The sequence below is a fragment of the Arachis ipaensis genome, chromosome B10 (assembly GCF_059453495.1).
Source record: "Arachis ipaensis isolate K30076 ecotype BB chromosome B10, ASM5945349v1, whole genome shotgun sequence".
NCBI classification, from domain to species: domain Eukaryota; kingdom Viridiplantae; phylum Streptophyta; class Magnoliopsida; order Fabales; family Fabaceae; genus Arachis; species Arachis ipaensis.
This window is the reverse complement of record NC_142435.1, coordinates 145,555,766-145,569,889: the sequence shown is the minus strand read 5'-3', so window position 1 is coordinate 145,569,889 and position 14,124 is coordinate 145,555,766. Positions and strand designations below refer to the sequence as shown.

Here is a 14,124-nt window from a genome sequence, read left to right as displayed (position 1 = left end):
ATTTAACTATTAAAAGAAAAATAAACAATTTTACACCATTAAATATAATTTTATATTAGTAAACATATTTATAATAATTAATTAATGACTGTAAATTATAAAATTTGTTGGCCTCTTAACACTTTTATTTTTTATTGAGAGTTTCGTATTCATTTAAAAAAATTACCGGGAGCCGGAATAAATATTCACCAATTTTTTTTTCCTGGCTTTTTACAGATATTTGTATGGGAAGCTTGCAAAGATCCTACCTTGCTTATTTTACTGGTATCTGCAGCGATTTTATTGGCATTAGGGATAAAGTCTAAGGTGAGCGAGATTCGATGAAAAAAGGGATTACGAGCTAGATTTATTGAAATATTTGTATAATGTGTATAATATGAATTAAAAAATAAATATTTAAAATAAAATATTACTAATTTTTTAAACATAATATATTTATATTATTCAGAATAACTATCTGAATACTAGAGATAATAAACATCTAATATTCTACTGAATTGAATATTTTTAAACTTCCATTGTACATATTATACAAATATTCTATTGACTTATTATATTTTCTCGGTCAAAATTTATTGTTTTTATTATTAATTTAATTTTTTTTATTTTAATAATTTAATAATATATTTTATTTTATATTTTTAAATATTAATAATTAATTAATAGTTAAAAACAATAAATCTCATTTTGTATAGTATTTTATTTAACTTCTTCCTACTGTGTATGAAAAACTTCACCTTCTCTGCTCCCTCACTCTGAGTCACACCTCTTCCTTCTCTGTTCAAAAGAGATTCTATTGCTTCAAGCTTTCGAGCTCGTTGTTCGATGAATTACATCGAATGCCCCGCCAATTTTGGTTGGGTAAAGGCAAATCCAAAGGGGAGGGGCTGAGAGCTATGAACTTGCCCTTGCTCGCTGAACAAGGTTGGCGCTTCATGAAGAACACCCATCCCCTGGTTTCACAATGTTTACAAAGGAAACTACTTCCTGAACGATGATTGCAAATCGTTCAAGTCTTAATACTTTTTTTGGTTACATGTCACATGATTTAACATTTAAGCATCACTCGGTACCAAATATTCTGACAATTTAAATTAGTGAGACATGTTAAGTAGAATAATTCATGTATCATTTCTCCTTATTAAAGTTTGCTCATTATTCTTGTATATATGATGTTTGCAATTATTCTTGAAATGAGAATGTTTTGTGCTCATTGTGCATTTGGAGTAACATTTTCTATTGCCTGCCTAATTGTCTATTAATTTTTCGATTGGAAACCTAGTTGTCATCATGACTTGCTAATCTTTGTTGAAATGCATGAAATAAGCTTATGACTTTAGATACTTAAATGTTCTTAAATCTTTCATGTCTTCTATGGTAGAAACTTTATTTAACATCAAAATTTTTTAGTAGACTGATCAATGTCTTTTCTGACCTTACTATTTGAAAAAGTATATTAATTTTGTATATTAATCTTGTATAATAGCTTTGTTAATATTCTCAAAATCTTTCATTTCATCTTTGCAAACTTTTTCTTGAGATATTGAAGACCATGAAATTTTTTATCCAAAGCTTAGAGTGATTTGATAATTGACTTTTGGTGTGCACATAGAAAAAGATTCCGAACTTGGTCCTATTGTTATCTAAAATATCTGATTGTTGCATATTTTAATTGTATTCATTAATTTGTACCATCAATCAATTCTTCCCATTTTCTCTTTCTTTTTAGCAATGAAGTTCGAACCTAGGATCTCGTACATATTACCCAAATCCTTCACCACTGAACTAATCCTAGTGGCTTTGATTTTCGTCTTTCTTATTCTTTTGTTTGTGAATCTAGACCTTTAGTAATCGGAAGTCGATTCAGCATTAATTTGCTATTGCAGGGTGTCAAGGAAGGATGGTACGATGGGGGAAGCATAGCTTTTGCTGCTTTTATTGTCATTGTAGTTACAGGTATTTTATTTTGTCTTTGTAAAGGTGCACAATGGATATAGATTTGGTTTAGTTGTTTACACTTTTGATTCACAATTTACCATTTGATATGAAGCAGACAGTATCACAAGTTCTATCCACTTTGTCTATACTTGTTGAGGCTATTATAATTAATAATTATAAATTTAGTTATTTTTGGTTTGTAGTGCTTGTGCTTGTCAATTTGTTTCATTTGCCTTTCATTGCAGCCATGAGTGAATACAGGCAGTATGTTCAATTTCACGACACAAATGAAAAGAAGAGAAATATACACCTAGAGGTTTAACTAATTTATATGTCAAATGTGGCTTTGTTAAATTTATTATTTTTGTATTATATATCAACAATGCTACGTGTATACTAAAATTAGCTACCAAAATCAGCCATTAGTATGAAATTCATGTTGAAATACAAATACACATTGAAAATAAATTAAACCACATATGTATTTATACACAAATACATTGGTGGCTGATTTTGGTGTACAAATAGCATTTTTGTATATATATACATGCATATTCTTCCCATCATGTTTCCAACCTTTTAAACTTGTATTTGGGTTTGAGAAGGTGATTAGAGGCGGGAGAAGGATTAAGATCTCAATTTATGATATTGTCGTTGGCGATGTTATACCCCTTAATACTGGTGACCAGGTACAACAACTCTTTTCTTTTATAATTTTTGCTTGCCAAAATGTTGATGATTGCTTGTGTGCTATTTAATTTTAGGTCCCAGCTGATGGAATTCTAATCACTCCTCACCTTGCAATTGATGAATCAAGCATTCATGGGGAGAGCACAGTTGTAACTATTTAAATTCAGTGCTATCTCTTGTGGATACCAAATTATTTATTTTATTCTCATTTAACCACTTTTTGGTGTTTCTTTTATCTCAAGGTTCATAAAAATTCTAGGGCCCCTTTCTTGATGTCTGGATGTAAAGTTGACGATGGTAGTGGCACTATGCTGGTAATTATTTAGTCTTGTTCTACGAAAAAACATGGTCGATTTGAATAATAGATGTTCTCTTGACTTTCATTTTTTAGTTTTATTGCCATGGTTTTGATGAATACATACAGTAGTTTTCACTTTTCACATGATTCTTTGGGCTAAATCACAATTTGTACAAGTTCCACAAGACTAGAAATGCACAATTGTTGGGGAAGTGTTTCCCAACTTTATTCGTATCAAATTGTTATTTGATTTTTTATTTATTTTGTATTTATTGATCAAATGCAGTAATTTGCTATCTCTCTTTTCTGTTCTTTTAGGTAATAGGTGTTGGCATTAATACTGAGTGGGGTTTACAAATGGCTATTTCTTCAGATGACCCAATTGAAGAAACACCTTTGCAGGTCTTCTTTGCTGTGATTTCTCAGTTTCGTTTTAGAGATGATTTTTGAGTTATTTTGTTTCTTAATATTGTACATTATATATTTTCTTTCATCTTTTCCCAATATAGGCTCGTCTAAATGGTGTAGCCACCTTGTTTGGTATTGTTGGTCTCTCTGTCACAGCCGTTATTCTGACGGTACTGCTGGCCAGGTCATTAGTTATTGGTTTTATGGTTTATGCTTTTGTGGGATAAAATTATAGCTTTTATTATACTTGCCTTCTGAAATGGTAATTTTTTAGCAGATACTTCACTGGCCATACCAGAAACTTAGATGGGAATGTTCAATTTATAGCGGGCAAGACTAGAACTGTTGATGCTATACATGGAGCAGTTAGCATAGTAACAATTGCGGTATGTGCCTCGAATTAGTGCGATAGCCTGCTTATGGAGTTACATTTTGCGTATCTCTATATTAGTGATTATATGCCAATGAATATTTAGGTCACCAGTATAGTGGTTGCAGTACCTGACAGCCTCCCATTAACAGTCAACTTCGCGTAAGTTTACTCTCTATATTCACTATCAAAAGCTTTTTACTCAAACTTTTCTTTTTTTTTTTTTTTCCTATTTCAAAACTTACCATTGATTGAAAAGTATATATATTATAGATCACATCTATAATATATAATATTTATTTTAATCCGATATTGTTTAATAAACTTTATATATATACTTTTTTTTTTAAAAACAAAATTATGTATAAATAATCCATATGATAATAGTTTGATTGATAGATTTGATATTTTATAGTACGTTATTGAAGGTGAAAGAGTCTATGTTTGCCTGTTTTGTTGCCATCCTTGATAGGCAATTACTTTCTATATAGTTTTAGGGATAGAGATAACTTAATAAGCAAGAAAACAAAAGCATAATGAGTACTGAGTAGGATAACACAATCAGATAACTCAAAAAATTATAACTGGGATATGGATTATAGGTAATATGGTGTTGCTAGCGTAGTTGTTAGTATCATCTGATTCTCAATACGAATGCCACGAATTGATCCAATTTGATATCTTGACGATACAGAAACAAGATTGAATTGGACATGTCAATGAATCGCAAACTAATAGTTAGAATTTGTCCGATTCTGTATCATTGTTATGATTCACCGGTCTGAACGATACAAAGATAAAATGGTCTGTTTTTTTTGTCTTCTTCCCCCAAGCACCCCGACAATCATTTTGTCTCGTCGTGATTGGTGGTCGCAACTGCTACTGTTGGCTGATTTGATGTACTAAGGGTCTCTATACAGCACGATTCTAAGATCTTACATGCAAGCTGGGAATGATTGATATCCATTCACTAGCTTGTGGGGGAGTGTTGTAACATAAGGATTAATGAGTTGTAAAACAGTTCATACTTCACTTACATGCACCACATCCACTTGCATATACAAACAACAAGTAAATCACAGTTTAGTGAATTTACCTCATCCACTTGCACAACTAACACAATACAGTGTACCTCTTAAACAACTCAATATGAGTTGTAATGAGCTGTTTTTGTCCCTAAATTGTGCCTATAAATAAAACTATGTATAATGTAACTTTGTATATAATTGAATTAACATTTTTTTCCTTCAATAACCTACGAGCCTAGAAGAACAAGAACGAGAAGAAGCAAGCATAACTATTTTAACACTAGTAGCAACCACTGATCATCCTCCAAAACTAGCCACAAGACATATACAAACATGTAATTTCGCCAATATTGAGTTTGAAAGCTTTGAGGAAGGAGCAAAGCAAGAAATATGGAGAAATGCAATGGAAGAAAAAATCAAGATGATTGAGAAGAATAACATATGAGAGCTGGTTGATTGCCCTCTAAATAAAATGTCATTGAAGTCAAGGTGTATAAAACCAAGCTCAACCTAAATGGAGCTATTCATAAGCATAAGATATGGCTCATAGCAAAAGGATATACACACATTCCTAGGATAAATTATACAGGGACATTTGCTCTGATAGCTCACCTAGATACAATAAGGCACTTATTGCACTAGCAGCAAGAAGATATATTGGCTTGATGTGAAATCGACATTTCTAATAAATGGAGACTTGAAAGAAGTATATGTGGACCAATCACAATGGTTTTTTGAAGAAGGGAACGCAAGGTGCTAAGATTGAAGAAAACACAAGGTGCTAAGATTAAGAACGCAAGGGAATGCATCCAAAATTTGCTGCAAAGATTCAAGATGAGGAATTGCAAACCAATGGCTACTCCTCTAGTTCATAACGAGAAATTAAAAAAGATGGATTTGGAGAGGTAAATGCTTCACTGTGTAGAAGTCTTATTGGAAGCCTTCTATATCTAATTGTCACACGACCAGACATTATGTACGCATTAAATTTATTGTCAATATTCATGCAAAAGCCAAGTCAGAAGCACTATGGAGGTTCTATGGCATTTACTATAGATCTAATGAATACTCAAATCTACTTGGATACAGACATTGGTTAGGTAGGATCAATTGACGACATGAAGAGTACTTCTAGAAAGGCGTTCATACTAGAATCCGGAGTGATCTCTTGGGCATAAAAGAAACAAGATACTGTGACTCAATCATCTGCTGAAATTGAGTATGTTGCCATAGCAAATGCTCGAAGTCAAGCAATATGGTTAAGGAAAATATTTGAAGACATGCAAGATCCAACAACTATGTTGTGCGATTGTAAATCAATAATAGCAATGGCAAACAATCCAGATCATCAGAAGAAAACACATAACTATCAAGTATCATTTCATACTAGAAGCTATATCAAACAAGAATTAAGTATTGCAACACAAATGAGTAATTGGCTGATATTTTCACCAAGACACTACCCAAATTTGTAGAAATCTCTAGATTTATAATGAGTTTGTTTGGCAAAAATAAATATCTAGATATTACTATAGAGAAATCTAGAAACTAAATAAATAAATCAAGAACTAGAAATATCTGAGATATTATTTAGGAAAAATTATCTGGAAATTAATAGAACAAATGTTAGATTAGAAAATTCTAGTTAAATGAGTCATCCCAGAACTCATTTGTTCAGGTTACAACAATACAAATCACTCTTGGGTCATTGGAGCATTTGCATCTCCTTGTCAATAATAGACTATATTTAATTTCTCTAATCCATTCATCAAACTATCATTACTTTATTCTCCATCCTTGATAAATAATTCAAGTCTATAACACATTAAACCAACTTCAAACTATTTTATAAAACTAACGAGTGCCTTGATTGATAGCCTTACTAAGAGATTGCGCATGCCTCATCTTATGAGTTGGGCTCACTTAGTTTCAAGAACTGTGCATTTGAATCTATAATGTATTGTGTTTTTATTTATATGTGCTTTTGGATCTATAGCTCTTCATGTTTCTCTCATTTGATTTTATTTATTCACTTATTTCTTAACTTTATTTTAGGTTAGCCTTCTCATTAAGGAAACTGATGGCATCTAAGATTTTGGTATGCTAGTCTTTGGGCTTCAACTGGATTTTCCCTTTCCATTTGTGAAAATATATTAATCTAGAACATTTGCTTGTAGGTGAGGAAGCTTTTTGCTTGCGAGATGATGGGCTCTGCCACAGTTATTTGTAGTGACAAGAGTGGCACATTGACTATGAATCAGGCATGTCATGCAATCTTTGAACCTTTGAATTGAGTTCTCTCTCTCTCTCACACACACAAATATGTTGGAGAGCACTTCCTGAAATGTTTTTCAATTTTAATGGTTGAGTATGTAGGTGCATATATGATGCGGTGGTTAACTTTGATGGTATATTAGAGCTTTGAGGGAAGGGGGGGGGGGGGCTATTAGAGCTTTGAGAGAGAATTGGGGGGGGGGGGGGGGAGACAAAACCATGTCTCTATGGCACTGTGCTTTTTACGCAATTGTTGTTGTTGTATTTAGATGGAACATGTCAAATTTTGGAAGGCGCTTTGACATGCTAATCTGTTTTTATTAAGGATCTCTTGTTCTACACGTTCTTTAAGAATCCTTATATTCATGTTAATAATTTTTTTCTTGTTATCTAAAAAAAAAATAAAAATTAAATATGAAAATCTTTATAAAAAAAAAATATTCTATTACCTAACTTTTTAATAGATGATTGTGGTTGAGGCATATGCTGGTGGTAGAAAAATTGATCCTCCTAGCAACGGGTTAAGAATCTCTCCCAAGCTCCAATCGTTGCTCATTGAAGGTGTTGCACAAAACACTAATGGCAATGTTTACTTACCTGAGGTATGCTTGAATTATTTAACATTTTGTTCTGCCCCCTTGCATATGGGTAAAAGTAGATGGGGTTTAACGTAAAATTCATTTTGAATAATTTTATTCTTAATAGGGTTGCACTGGTATTGAGATTTCTGGATCACCAACAGAAAAGGCAATTTTACATTGGGGAGTACAGGTCTATTCTTATTTCCTAAAGTTCATCTTTACGTTGAATGTTTTATTTTTTGTTGGGGAATTTCTTTGGTGAAGAGTAAAGTTGGGTGAAGAGTAAAGTTCATCTTCACCATCGTGTATTACCCTTTTTGTTGGAAACTGATGTGCTTGCAAATACTCGTAAATGTTACTCAAGTAAGTAGGTATAGAAGGTTTAAGAACGTATGAGAATATTGCCGTAGGTATATTTATTTAGGAAACGAGTTCTTTATAAATGTTGAAATATGAGAAGAGATATTATTGCTAGATAATAGTAGTTAAGCAGGTACTCTACGTTTATTACTCTCCTCTCTTTATATGTTTGTTCATCTCTCTTGTAACACAACAATTCACGCAAATCAGTTATAATCTTTTTTTCTTTTGGCTAATTATTCTATTATTTCCATTAAGTAACCATAAATCTTAACAATAACTTAATAGGTTTATATATAGAATAAGTTGAGAAATAACTACGGCAATAACTTGCAACTAATAGGGTACAAATATATCAATATTATTTTCTTTGTTTCATGCAATCTTTCAAGCTAGAGCATATAACAACAATAATGCTTCAAGATTATGAAAAAAATATGTTAAGTATAATGTTCTCATGGATATTTCATAAAAGCATCTGCTAGTTAATAATTCAAATTAGTAGATTATCAAAAAATAATTTATTAGAACAACTTCTTCATGAATATAACACTCGCATCTGTTGATAATGATTGAGATGAGAAACTTGCCTATCTTCATTACCTATAATGATTGCATAGCCTAAATAAGCCAACAGGCACATTTATTAGGAGCGATATGATGGTTAGATGGTCATCCTACAAGCTTGAATAATACTGCTAAACTTTCCCACAAAACAAATTATTTAAGTCCATTAGAATAAGTATGTTGTATTGTGCTAAGTAATCAAAACTTCCCTTAAGCAAAAATTCCATGTTATGAAGCCAAGCACAGAATGCCATTGAGCACACCATCAAGCATAGCATATAAAGAAGTTACTTAGCGTACAAGCAAGCAATTTCGTTTTGGTATTAAAACTGATTTAACAGATTCAGTTAGTTCCATAACATGCAAGCTGTATTGGGCTTATAACTAACTCTTAGTATATATGCTGCATATGTAACACTGAAAAGTAACAATTGAGGTTTCAACTTACAATCAATATTCATCACAGATTTCATCTCTTGCTTTCTCTCCTCACCTTCTACTTCTTCCTTTCTTACGTCAAGAACTTACTCTTCTTCAAACTCAAATACCATGTAAACCTCGTATAGTTCATGTAAAATGCATGTATAATATCAAGGCCATGATGGAAGGCAACAATAGAAAGACAATGAAAAATTGAAACTTTTGGCCTTAGGGAGAAAGTATTAGAATATATAGTTATTAAGACTACAAATTTGTGTATATTCTTTAGCAACCAAACGAGTCTTAAGATAATCAATTTGACCATGGGGTCAAATATTAATAGCATATTCCCAAGAAGTCCAATAGTTGAAAAATGGTTTATTTCCATCCTGGATGATCAGGTGCCCCATGAACGTTTCTAGACATGAAAATGGATGATAGTGGTAGTTCAAAATAGGTGTCAAGAAGTTTGTACTTTGTAGTAAAGCTATTTGGAGGAGAAGGACATGCATGATACTCTTAGATTTCCTTGGTAGTGAAAGACAACATTTTGAGTGATACCCTAATTTGAGTGGTAATTTCCATCCCAAGGGAAAAAAGAAAAGTGCTTTAGTTTCCCAAGTTCTTTGTATTTCAAATTCAGTTGCTAGTGTCTCCTTTAGCAGTTGTTTCTCAATTGAGCTATCACCCGATATAGTAATTGATGTCATCAACATACACAAAAGTATAATAAGTTTTCTTCCAAGTCTATGTTTGAATACGAATGTATGGAACTTGTTTTGTTTTGACACATGAAAATGTGATATCCAGTTGTGGCTTAACTATAGACAAACTTGAGCATGTTAAATTGTGTATTCACACTATATAATGTTTTTCACACTAGATTTAATTTTTTGGTTGTGTTTTCGATAGTTTAAGAAAATAGGAAAAAAACTTAGCCGTTAATAAGCAGCATCTATCACTTATAGATGTTCAGTTTTGTATGTACATAGGAGAATTGATCAGTTTCTAGTTGAAAGGCCTTAGGAATGAATAGAACTGGTGATTTTGTTGATGTTAAATTTGGATGATGATTAGAATGCCTTCACGGTTTGGGAATATCCTAATCAACAGGTATTTGAACACAACAGCAATGCAATATTTAATTAGTAGGTTGTACGGTAAATATTGAGAAAGTGACGAACACCAAGAGGTTATCTCAGAGTTGGAATTTCAGCCTAGGAGAAAAGCTTGGTCTTTCTAGCCTATGATGAAGTATAGCAAAATAAAGGCAGTATCGAAGTTGCCATGATGCCTTAAGGAAGGTTTAAAAGAACTTTAGATGAAGCATATGAAAGTAATTTACATTTGTTTTTTTCTTTTAATTTATTTAGAACTCAATAAACTAGCAATTTGTATGTGCATTCTTGCACACACCCAAAAAAAAAAGGTTCATGCAAGGCAATTAATCCAATAACTTATATTTTAAAAGTTGCCAGAGAATCATTATATAAATTTTTGTTAATGTTCTTATTTCTTAAACGCAAATATTAGATTGGGATGGATTTCGAGGCTGCCAGATCAGAGTCTTCAATTATTCACATGTTTCCTTTCAATGCAGAGAAAAAACGTGGCGGAGTTGCAATACAGAAGGTATGTTCTCATTGATATTTTAATTCCGTTATATAGATATTTTGTTGTTAAATGGCAATGCATTATTATATAATTCATTCCTATACTGTGTATATATGGATTTGAGATTGTAATTAAGTACTCTTATTTTAACATCTCTTAGTATGTATTGTCCATATTGTTTTACTCCCAGCAGAACTTAAACGTAACTCCATAACATATTAATAACGGGAAACTCAACATTAAATTAATCATCTTTTTCTCCATTTTATGTCACGTTATAAGATAGTTATTTTTCTTTGTACTTTTTAGGACTTGTTTGGGTAGCATTCTAGAAAAAGATCTTTTATAAAAGTAAAAGTGATTTTATGTTTGGATATCTCATGTAAAAAGATCTTTTTATTTATCAATTATATTTGGGTAAAATAAGATAAAAGTACTTTTTTATTCATTTATTATGGGAAAAACATTTTTTTTAAAGAAAAAAGATCTTTTAAAAAAAGATGTAAATTGTAACTTCTCAAAAAAGATGTTTTTTTTTTTTTTTTTTTTCTGGTGCTTTTACTTTTACTATTAAAAATTTACCAAACACACTAAAAATTAAAAAAAAAATCTTTTTTTTATCGATTTAATGGCACTCAAACAAGCACTTAGTCTTTAATTTGTGAAAGTATATGGCTTTTGAGTCTGTTTAGGTAACAATCTTCTCTTTTATGAAGTGTTTGAGACATGAACCAATTATCAGAAAGAAATGTTATGAAATGATCTATCATGCACGCTGATTAATATGTTAATGGGTATCATTATGCTAGTATCATGTAATGATGTATTTTCACTTATGATATATAATGAGTATAATTAGATTTAGCCAAATGAATAAAAAAAGAATTAGATAATAGATACTAAAAAAATAATAGTATAAATAGAGATAAGTATTGATGTAATGAGTATAATTGGGTTGGGTTTAATTATTAGAGATAGAATTAGATAATAGATATTAGGTTTAATTATTTTTTCAGTTTTTATGGTTTTACCAAATTTATAAATTAAGTTCCTATATTTTAAAACCTTTCAACTGAGTCCCTACACCGTTTTTAATTTTGTAATTAGGTCCTTTTCGTGTAAAACACATTAGAGTTAAAGGAATCTCCAAATTAAAAGTACTCACAATTAAGGACCTAATTAGATCTTTGGCCACATATTTTTGAGAATGAATATTCTGTTAGCTTAACGTTTTTTACACTAAAAGGATCTGATTATAAAATTAAAAACAGTGTAAGGACTCAATTGAAAGTTTTAAAAGTATAGGGACTTAATTACAAATTTAGTAAAACTATAGGGGCTAGCAAAGTAATTAAACCTAGATATTATCAAAAATAGTATAAAGAAAAAAAGTATTGTAATACTAAGGGTGAATATGTGATTTGTAGAATGTCTCAAGACATCTCTACTAATCTTATTCTTATTTATAGGCTGACCATGAAATCCACATACATTGGAAAGGTGCTGCTGAGATAATTCTTGCTCGTTGTACATGGTACTTGGATACAAATGACCATTTGATGGAGATGAATGAAGAGAAGGTATGCCAAAGTTGTTACATATAAGATCATTGGTATAAAAGGTATGATATTATAATACCATTAAATCATAGTGTATATGTTTTATATGCATTGCTAGGGATTGGGAAACTTGCAATGAATGTTATACAAGCAATAGGAAAGTAATTCTATGTAGTATTCAAGGTTAAAAATTTGAGAGAGAAAAAATTGATGAGTTATTCATATAAGAAAGGAGTTGAATGTTTATTTATCTATCTCGACACTCTTTTTCAGTAGAAATAATCTTAGCCAAATGTATAATCTTCTCCCATATCCAATGGATATAATTCAGCAAATTGATTTCTGAAGCAAAACAGACAATAGTGTGGATTATTCGAATAACTCAACCATTAACAACTCATTTGATTAATATAGAGAAAGTCACCATAGTGATTTCTTTTTTTCTGTTTTGTAGATGGCATTTTTCAATCAAATTATTGAAGACATGGCTGCTAAAAGTCTTCGTTGTGTTGCTATTGCATATCGACCATGGAAAAAGGAGGACATTCCAGTCAATGAAGAACAATGGGCTCACTCGTCTATACTAGAAGATGATCTTATTTTGCTTGCTATTGTTGGTATAAAGGTATGTATGTGCTCCAATCACTTATATGCCATTGTAATGTTCGTTCAATTGTTTATCTTTAAATATGATTTTCTCATGGTTTTGCTTCTATTTAATTTCAAATTGTACCTTCAAAAATTTTGGAAATTTGATTCTATTTAATCTATGATTGATTTAACTAAATTAGGATAATTATATTCTATCTCTGTGTTAATGATAATAATAATTAAAATTAAAATTTTTATGAATTGATCCTAATTATTATATTTCTTATACTTTACAACTAATTATAATTAATTTTATGGACATATAAGTGAAAATATAGGATATTACGTACGCTAATTGAGATTTAAAAATCCTAGTTGATTTGTATGTAATTGTTTTAATGATTTAAGAGATATGAGATAATCGGTTTAAGTTATTAGTTTTACAAAATTGCTATGTGCACGTCAAAATCAGCCACCATGTATTTGTGTATAAATACATGTTTAGTTTAACTAATTTTTAATGTGTATGTTGTATTTCAATGTGTATTTTACATTGGTGGCTAATTTTGAGATGCCCCGTATGGTTGTTAATTTTTAAATTATTATCTAAATCTGATAGGAAATTTAGTATCACGAGTAATTTAAGTTGCTTTAGAGCAGTCCCGATTAACTATACATAACTCGTACAAATACGACGACTTAAGCATAATTTCTGAGATTGCTCGAAATTACTACAAAAAGCCCTTGAACGTAAGAGCATTGGCAACCTTATTTTTTACTCCAGAATTATGTTTAACAACAAAAATTGAAGTGTTTGAATGTATTATATTATAAAATGTACAGGGAATCAGCCTCTTTATAGAGGAATTACAGAAATAGAAATAACTAGAAAATAGGAAAGAAGGAAAAAATACTAGCCTAAAATAAAGGAAAGATTTCTAATCATAAAATCCCTAAAATTAAGCTAAACCCAAAAAGGAAAAGATTTATAATTAATTCTATTTACATAAGATTCATAAAAGGAATTAGGAATCTGATTTTGATTTGATTTAGTCAACACTCCCCCTCAAGCTGGCTTGAAGATATCATTCATTGACAGCTTGCTTATTATGCTATCAAAAGTCTTCTTGGGTAATCCTTTAGTTAGAATATCTGCTAATTGTTCCGTGGTTGGAACATATGAGATGCAAATCTGTCCTCTCTCAATCTTTTCCCTGATAAAATGCTTGTCAACTTCAACATGTTTAGTTCTATCATGCAACACTGGATTATGAGAAATGGAAATTGCAGATTTGTTGTCACAATACAACCGCATTGGTGGAGAAATGGAAACTTTTAGTTCTCGTAGAATTTTCTCTACCCATATTGCTTCACATATTCCATGAGCCACTGCTCTAAACTCAGCTTCTGCACTACTTCGTGCCAC

The 14,124-nt window shown here is 31.0% G+C and overlaps 1 protein-coding gene across 7 annotated transcripts in view; it reads left to right on the top strand.

Annotated features, from left to right (window-relative positions):
• The window catches only part of LOC107622554 (calcium-transporting ATPase 8, plasma membrane-type), a 34,207-nt gene that overhangs the window by 8,227 nt on the left and 11,856 nt on the right, over positions 1 to 14,124 (top strand). For 4 of the 7 annotated variants that reach the window (XM_088485374.1, XM_021114212.2, XM_088485382.1 and 1 more), the window contains 17 exons: positions 217 to 306; positions 1,887 to 1,956; positions 2,184 to 2,254; positions 2,544 to 2,627; positions 2,703 to 2,777; positions 2,871 to 2,942; positions 3,245 to 3,328; positions 3,436 to 3,518; positions 3,612 to 3,720; positions 3,811 to 3,866; positions 6,788 to 6,830; positions 6,910 to 6,993; positions 7,471 to 7,608; positions 7,712 to 7,777; positions 10,468 to 10,566; positions 12,018 to 12,128; positions 12,562 to 12,732. In XM_088485374.1, coding sequence (XP_088341500.1) covers positions 217 to 306; positions 1,887 to 1,956; positions 2,184 to 2,254; positions 2,544 to 2,627; positions 2,703 to 2,777; positions 2,871 to 2,942; positions 3,245 to 3,328; positions 3,436 to 3,518; positions 3,612 to 3,720; positions 3,811 to 3,866; positions 6,788 to 6,830; positions 6,910 to 6,993; positions 7,471 to 7,608; positions 7,712 to 7,777; positions 10,468 to 10,566; positions 12,018 to 12,128; positions 12,562 to 12,732 — 1,506 coding nt within the window. Of the gene's footprint in view, positions 1 to 216; positions 307 to 706; positions 1,070 to 1,886; positions 1,957 to 2,183; positions 2,255 to 2,543; positions 2,628 to 2,702; positions 2,778 to 2,870; positions 2,943 to 3,244; positions 3,329 to 3,435; positions 3,519 to 3,611; positions 3,721 to 3,810; positions 3,867 to 6,787; positions 6,831 to 6,909; positions 6,994 to 7,470; positions 7,609 to 7,711; positions 7,778 to 10,467; positions 10,567 to 12,017; positions 12,129 to 12,561; positions 12,733 to 14,124 lie in introns of those variants that run through there. The other 3 variants (XM_088485377.1, XM_088485388.1, XM_088485386.1) reach the window with 3 other exon arrangements.